Here is an 8,151-nt window from a genome sequence, read left to right on the forward strand (position 1 = left end):
AATGGCAGGAGCAGCACAGCCCAGGCGAGTGGGAAGAGGCGGGGGGCGGCACTGTGACCAATGCTATGTAGAACCTGCACCTCTGGGTCGTCTGCAAGGTGAGAGGGCAGAGGCCCCCAAGGTGAGCGGCCCCCCTATTGACACTGGACCTCAGCCCAGCGAGGTTTCCCCTGCCCCTGCCTGGCAAAAGAGCCACCTCCTGTACCCAACCTCTTCAAGCAGACCCCCTTTTGTGCCCCAGGCCCAATTTGCTCCAGCCACCTACCTGCTGGAAGCCTCTTCTCCTGTGCATTGGCATGGGCCTGAGGACTGTGAGCTGAAAGATAAGGGTGGTCTTAGGTCAGGTACTTGGTACACCAAGGAGGCAGAGGGGTGGGAATGCTGGGTGGGCTGGGCAGTGGGACTTCCCAACCATCCCAGATCACTAGACCAGGCCCAGAATAGGGATGGAGCAAGGAGGCTCACAAGGCTGTGACACTCACTGATTTTGCCATTGACGTTCACCTTCAACCTCAAGCACTGGTCTTCCTGGTTGTGGATGGGTTTGGCTACAAAATAAATCCAGAGAGTGATAAGGAAGGAAACTTTTTTGGAAGAAAATATAAGCGTAAATGCCTCTGACCCTGCTTTCTCAGTCCCTACTCATTTTAATCCCTCTCTTCCCTCTAATCTTTGATTCTCACCTTCCTTAGTTTTTGCCCACTTTCTGCCCCAAGTTCAGTCCAAGCTCCCATTCTTGGGAATAACCCCTGACTTTGGAGGTGGTGGTAAAAAGAACATAGACACTGTCCCCTCCCTACAGCCCATCCTCCACTCCCCCCAGCCTGAAGTTGGGGGCAACCTGCACAATATGTTCCCCTTACCCGGCCACTTTGTCCTCGCCCTGCCTAAGCCCCACTGACAGGGTGAGGCCTGGATTCATTCTGTACAAAGCTGATCTCACAACTTGTAAAATCCACCAGTGGCTCTCCACTGCCCTCAGGATAAAGTCCAAACTCCTTAGCACTTCTTAGGCCCCCATGCTCTACCCTGTCTACTTCTCCAAGCTCCTATCTCCCCGCTTCCAAGTGTCCCTCCTGTTCCAGTCAGTCTGAACCATATGAAGTTCCCTGAAGATGTCATGCTCTCTTTGCACATGTCCCCTTGTTTGGCCAGCTCCTCTGTCTGTCCTTAAACTCTTGGGTCATCTTCCCCAGGAAGCCTTCTCTGAGGTGCGCCCCCCCCCACCCCAGACTAGCAGGTACTCAAGTCATTTCCACAGGGCCCCTGAGCTCATATCTACCATATCACCCTGTTCTAATGGTCTGTTAATCTATGTATGTCCCTTTCCAGGTTCCTGGAGGACAGGGACTCTGTAATGTTTTATTTATCTCTGCGCCTATAGTGCCAAGCAGAGTGCCCAGGACACAGCAGAAGCTCACTCCACATATGTAATGGGAATGAACGAAAACAGACTTCAGGATTGGAAGGGGCCGTCTGCTGCTTGCCTTCACACTAAGCATGTACCGAAGCATGCACATCATGCCAGGCGTGTCCCCCAGTGTGTGCACCTGTGTGCATGCCTCCCGGGCACTCACAGATGTAGTAGTAGCTGTGTCCCTCTTTGAACTCCTTGCCCAGGGTAAAGGGTGTGAAGCGCTGGAACTTCTCAGACAGCTTCTCTGGGCCATGCCTGGCACTGGGCTGGTTGCACTGCCAGCGGACCTGGTCCTTGGATTGGGGTTGGCACAGCTGGTACTGCTCGCGCTCCACCAGGTACAGTGTGTACCGCTCCATGGCAGCGTCTGCCACAGAGTCATCCTCATAATGAGGACAGATGATGTCCAGGTAGTCATTTAACTGCACGTGTACTGTGTAGTCCTCATTCCGAAACCTGGGCATGCGCAGAGGTAGAGAAAGCTGGTGGTCACTCTTCCAGGCCAGAGCCTTGAGCTTCCAAATGTTTACCATGACCCCTCACATTTCATACTGGACCACCGCCCCCACCAAAGATTTTTTAAAACTCTCAACTTCCAGTATTTAATTTACTGATCTTGATCTCTTTGTTTTTTTGGTTTTTTTTTTGCGGTACGCGGGCCTCTCACTGTTGTGGCCTCTCCCGCTGCGGGGCACAGGCTCCGGACGCACAGGCTCAGCGGCCATGGCTCACGGACCCAGCCACTCTGCGGCATGTGGGAATCTTCACGGACCGGGGCACGAACCCGTGTACCCTGCTTCGGCAGGCGGACTCTCAACCACTGCGCCACCAGGGAAGCCCTGATCTTGATCTCTTAAATATCTTTCCACCATCTCCAAACATCCCCGCCACCGTCGTCCCACCGTTGTCTGCCACTAATCCTCTAAATAGCATCCACTTAGTATCTTTCAGGTATCAAGGCACTTCCCATAACCTCCCTGATATTTACCCAAGGATGGGCTTCTAAATATTTTCTCTGCTCACTCTTCTACCTATAAATATTTCCCCAACTCTATTCTACCACTTGCTCCTTTAACTGCTATTAGACCTCAGTCTGAGACCCTACTGGCCCATTCTATAATCAAGATCCACATAACCCTTTCTCTTTCCCATGCTAGTACTCCACGTCCAACGATCTGTCTTCACTTCTCTTACTCCTCTCATTTTTCCCCTTGACCCACTGAGTATATCTCACATTGTTCAACTTCACTTTTCCCCCAACACCCAGGACATCCATGCCCACAGATAATGTCCAGTCCTTTTGAGTTAAATTGCTTTAATCAATTCATCCAGTCCCTCAAATCTCCCCTTCTAGCTACTCAAATCTATGCTCAGCTTTCCTTGTCCACTTCTCTCAAAGCACCCCAAAACCTCTCTGTCCCTTTATCTCCAAAAGCCATACTTTCACCTCTTGTGAAATGAGCTCCAGAAATGCTGGAGTTCTCAGATCTGAGAAGGCCTCTCCCCTCCCTCTTCCCAAGATGGAGCCAGCTCCCCTCCCCCAGCCCATTCCCCCCAGGCTCCAAAGGCTCCAGCCGGACTGCCCACCGACCCCTCCCCCCGCAGCTCTAGACACCTGGCTCCAGTCTAGGTGGGGTCCTAGTAGGGGAAAAAGTGCCTCCCCACCTCCCTCTCCAAGCCGGTCAGCTTCTCTGAATTCCACCAACCACTGCCAGCTAGAGACTCAGCAGAGTTGGCTGCCAACTTGCTTCAAACCAAAGCCAGGGGCATGGGTGGTGGGGAGAGGGGCAGGGGTTAGGGCAAGAGGCCTCTGAGGTGGGCACCCACTGCCCAGTCAGCATGACCCTTAAGAGGCCTGGCTCTGCAGGAGCATGCCAGTGCTCCAGCTAGGCTTACCAAGGCCCCTCCCCCACCCTGGGGAAAAGAGAGAGAGAGAGAGAGAGAGAGAGAGAGAAAGAGGAGGAGCAGAGAGAGGCTTTTAAAATTCCTCTCTGGAGAGATAAACATAGAAGCCATTTCAGAACAGGTATTTCAGCTCTGGGTCTGGCGTCTTTCCTCCATTCCCATGACGGGCACTGACTCATTCTTCATCTACCTCTGCCACCCACCCCAGCATTCATGAGAACCTGTGAAAATTTCCCTTGTCAAATGTGGACAGCCCCCAGGACCCCAGGATGGCCCAGTGCCCACTTGCTCTGGGCACTGTCCTCCAGGCAAAGGGAGCTGATAGGTCTGAATGGGTGGGGTACCTGCCCTTCTAGCACCAAGGAGGCCAGGGTGCAGCTCACAGTGGCACTGCCCTTCTTCCCATGCTGCCCCCTGACTGGGGCCTGGAGATTCCAGGGCTGATGCCCACTGCCCTGAGTCACCCATGCCAGCCTCATACCCACCCAGCTCATTACCACCTCGTCTTTGCCCTCAAGCTGGGCCTGGCTTGGCTGCTTGTGGCCTCCACTCTGGGCTGGCTTTCTCTTTAGTCCTGGGTATGGTAGTGTGTGTGTGTGTGTGTGTGTGTGTGTGTGTCCAGATGGACAGGGCAGAAGCTGTGCTTGGTGGGTGCGCCCATCACCCCCCTCCTGGGGGTACAATCTGCTCCACTTAGCACTCCTTTGACTCTTGCTCTCCATCTGGGAAGGGGGCAGCGGCGTCAGGGAAGGCGGGGAGGGGGGGCAAGGAAGAGGCTCCTTCCTGAAAGAGAGGAAACCTGGGAGCTTGGGAACGGAAAAGGCCAGGGTCCCCCCCTCCCTACTCCTGGCTTCCTGTCCCCTCCTCCTCCTTCAGCCAACACCTGGCACGGGCATAAACAGGGACTTTGCTCTCTCCCTCTAGGACAAGATTGGGTCAAAGAAGCAAAGAACAGAGAGCAAGGAGTGAGGTGGGGGAGGGCTGACTGCACTGCCCCGTCAGGCGGCCAATGGGCAAGAGGGCATTGCCCTCTGGGGTTGGCAGCTGGCTGTTCCCTCCCTGCCCAACATGCCACAAACGACAGACCCCCTACCAGGCAATGCTGCCACAGGGTCAAGAGGAAACTGGCACAATCTATTTCTCAAGGGGAGTGGGGGGTAGGGCTGCTAGGGCTGCCGGTGGCTGGGCTGAGTGAAGTGTTTTTCACCCCCGACCCCAAGGTGTCCAGCCCTCCTCTCCTTACTCCACCTTACCCCCCTCTCCCGTTTTCCTGCAAATATTGTTCCCATAACTTCAGAAAACTCAAGAACAAAGAACAAAGGGTCCGACGGAGCTTCTCCCTCCCCGTACCATTTGCCTCACAGCCCTAAACCTGCCCCGGAGAAATTAACTCCTTCCTGCCCAGAGCCCTTTGTAACCCTTTTAACCCCTTCCTGTCCTCTGGAACCTTTCCCACGACCTCCCTCTCCCCTTCTCTTCAGTTTTACTACCTGAACCTCAGATACCCTCAAGCCTACCCACACACAGCATATGCCTCATTCATGCCACCTCAAAAGACTCTTGAGAGGGGAGGGCTTTCCAGGGTGACCTTAAATACAGAATGAACACTTAATGCTGGCAGCCCAGGTCCCTCCTGAAGGGTCCTTCCAGGATTACAATAAGCATTCTGCTTACTCCGGATGTCAAGACCTGTCAGTGTAGGCAGATGCCCAAGTAACACACAAGGAGAGGCACAGAGGCTTTCTCAGTGGAAGGGCCTAGAACAAGAGCCCTGGCGGCCAGAGAGAGTGGCCCCTGCTAAAGGCAGGAACTCTTCAACGCAGGTCCCTCACTTCGGAGTAACAGGGGTGCCAGAAGGAAGGAAAAGAGGGACAGAGGCAGTGCCTGTGCAAGCAGATGCGGGCAGGGTCCTGCCCTGGGGTGGGGTGCTCCCAGCTATGGGGAAGAAAGTCTATGGGATCCCTCCCGCCTCCGGTCACCTCCCCGAGACTCAGGTTAGGGGCTAGCCGGGACAGTTAAACTGGAGGGGGGAGCAGTGCCAACCGGGCGCCCAGGCTGTCGGCCGGAGACTCGGGGCTTACTTGGGGTTTGAACTGTTCCAGAAGACGGTGTGGCGGTCAGCAGCGGCCAGACTGCAGCACAGACCCAAGAGAGGGGCCCAGAGGAACTCCATAGCGCGGGGCCGGGCCAGGCCGGGCGGGGACGAGGGTCTCCTCCGGGTCTGGGTTCCCGCAGGCTTTCTCCGCGGCGCACTCAGCACAGTGCTCACAGCTCTGGGCCCTCCGCCTCGCGACTCCGCCTTTTGGGCTGGCGCCGCCCGACACCCCGCCCCGCCCCCGCCCCGCCCGGCGCGCGGCTGCCCTGGGCCTGGGGGCTGGGGAGGTGGAGGAGGGGAGGGCAGGGGGGAGGGAGGAGAGGGGAGCAAAGCGCGCACCTCCGCCCGACAAATCTGCTCGGCGCTGTGTGTTTGCTCACTCGTGGATCCGCGTGCAGCTTTGTGGGCCTGTGCTGGGTGGTGGGTCTGTGTCCCCCGCCCAGTCTTGTGCGGGAGAAGGGAACGAACTCCACGTGCGGGTCTGCTAACCAGCGGGTGCGCCAATCTTGAAGGGTGCGAGGTTGTTGATAGGTCCCGCACCTTTCCCGAGCCTTGCACACCCAGGCTCGGGCGCCCGCGTTCCCACACTCTCCTACCCACCCCCTTCCTGGACTCTGCGCTCGGCCGCCCCTCCCCACACACGCTGCTGTTTGTTTTTGTTGGGTTTGTCAATGTTGTCTTTGTTTGGGAGATTGTGTCATCGCCTAGATGCCGGGAATAAAGTGCAACCCTGTGTGTGATCAAGTGTGTAACGTGTGCGGCCGGGGCTTAGGGCGCCTCTGTCCGTCAGTGCCTGTGAGAGGGAGGAAGACTCGGGATTCTGGGCCCGCGAGGGGGTTCGCTCTTGTTTCTAAGGCTCCAAAGGGCACTAATGACCTGTGTGTGAGTGTGTGCTAACACGTGTGTACCGTGCGAACAGGCTTTGAATATGGACTGTGAGAATCTGGGCCTGAAGGGTGACAAACTGTAACCACACATGTGCATCTGGCATGTGTAAATACGTGTGATGGCGCGCAAGTGTGAAAGCATTTGTGAGTAGTATCAGAGCCGCGTGTGGGGAAGCGTGTGAAACTTTGACGTACGTATGCTAATGTTTGTGAACAGCGTGTGAAGAGGAGGGGAAACATGCACAGGAGAGCAACGTCTGGGGTCCGGGGGCTGAAGGCGGGGAGGGGGTTTTTGTGCAGCGTCCCAGACTGGGCGACTGGGTCTGGCCCAGTTTGGGCTGGGTCTCCCAGTCAGTCAGGCCCCAGTATCCAGCTCGCCACCCCGCACCCCAAGCAGTGTAAACAAACCCGCTGGAATTCGCCTCTCAGGGCTCCTGTCCCAGCCTGGATCTGCACCGTCTGGGGCAGGGGTTGGCGGGTGGGTGTCTGCCTCCCAGATCTTGGGGCGGAGAGGGCGGACAGGTGTTTGATCAGGTTCGTGTGTGTGTGTGTGTGTGTGTGTGTGTGTATAGCTGGAATTCCTAATGCTGTATGACTGCGTGCGTTTGGTGATTCATGTGTGTCTGTGTGTGTTTGTCTGGAGCTGGAAGTCCTAATGCTGTATGACTGCGTGCGTTTGGTGATTCATGTGTGTAATTGTGTGGCTGTTTGCATGCCTGTCCGGAGTTGATTTTGCGAGTCTGTACACACCCCTGGCCAGCCCTTCCAAGCGGCTGAGCAACGCGGGAAGCCGCAGACCCGGGGCCCCCTTGAGGCTCGAACCCAGCTTCCCCGGTTCCCAGGCTGTTTCATCCTCCTCTTTTACGGCCAGGCCTGGCCGCAGCCCCTGTAATTACGCGGGGCCGGGACGCAGCTGCTAGTCCGGCGCTGGCCCCGCCGGGGAGGAGCCTGGGACGGGGGAGGGCCCGGGCCGGCCCTACCCCGTGGGGGGCGCAAGTTGCTAGAGGCCCGACTCAGCCGGATTACGCCGCGCGTAGGATAAATATTTACCCCGCGCGAACTAGGGGCTTGGCGCGGTAACCTGGTGGCCGGATCCCGGCCAGGCGTTGCGCACGGCCCCTACCACCACTCCCTCGCGCGCACCTGCCCCCAGGCGACGTGCCCGGCCCCGCGTTTACCCGAGGTGCAGCCCGCCCCTCCCGCCGGGGCCGAAGTCTACCCGCCGAACCAGCCCCATGGCGGCGCCTCACGCGCGTTTTGCTCACCTGGAAGGGCACCTGGGTGTCGGCCACCCACGTGTCCCAGGCGAGATTACCCCATCCCTCTGCTCGTGTCCCATAGAATCGAAGTCCCACGAGGGCAGGGAGTTTTGCTGGTTCACTGCTGTATTGCCAGCGCCTGGCACAGCACCCAGCGCGCGTAGTATGTGGTCAAGAAATCTTTGTTCAGTGAGTGAAATCACTGTTCAGTGTTACTTCTGCGGTACGTACTGCTCTGAAAAGAAACCGGAAGGGTTAGAGAAGGAAGGGGTGATGGTAGTTCTTCAGAGAGGGTGGCCCAGGATTGTCCCCTGGAGGAGACAGTTTGGGGCACGTTCCCCCGTTTCTCTGACCGCCGGGATTTCTGGGCGGGAAAGTGTGGGGTCCCCTGGGCTGAGCCGCTCGGGCCGGGCAGGTTCGGGTTCGCTCGGCCCAGCCCGGCGGGGTCATGTCCGTTCCCGCCCTGCCTGCGTGTAGGGCTGGAGCAAGCCGGGTGGAGAAGAGGTGGGGGGAAATCCTGGGCACGAACGGGACGCGGAGCCCTCTTTCCCCGGCTTGGCACTGTCCCCAGCATTCTCTCTGAAGGCT

At 57.4% G+C, this 8,151-nt stretch overlaps 1 protein-coding gene across 1 annotated transcript in view; it reads right to left on the bottom strand.

Moving 5' to 3' along the window:
* Positions 1 to 5,638, bottom strand: part of EFNA1 (ephrin A1) — a 6,530-nt gene extending 892 nt beyond the window's left edge. The window contains exons 1-5 of the mRNA XM_007457960.1: positions 5,404 to 5,638; positions 1,578 to 1,873; positions 483 to 548; positions 266 to 316; positions 1 to 91 (exon numbers count right to left, since the gene is read on the bottom strand). The exon at positions 1 to 91 is cut by the window's left edge and continues 892 nt beyond it. Coding sequence (XP_007458022.1) covers positions 1 to 91; positions 266 to 316; positions 483 to 548; positions 1,578 to 1,873; positions 5,404 to 5,495 — 596 coding nt within the window. The 5' untranslated portion in view covers positions 5,496 to 5,638. The remainder of the gene's footprint in view (positions 92 to 265; positions 317 to 482; positions 549 to 1,577; positions 1,874 to 5,403) is intronic.
* Between the last annotated feature and the right edge of the window lie 2,513 nt (positions 5,639 to 8,151).

This window comes from Lipotes vexillifer, unplaced genomic scaffold, assembly GCF_000442215.2.
Source record: "Lipotes vexillifer unplaced genomic scaffold, Lipotes_vexillifer_v1.1 scaffold238, whole genome shotgun sequence".
NCBI classification, from domain to species: Eukaryota; Metazoa; Chordata; class Mammalia; order Artiodactyla; family Lipotidae; genus Lipotes; species Lipotes vexillifer.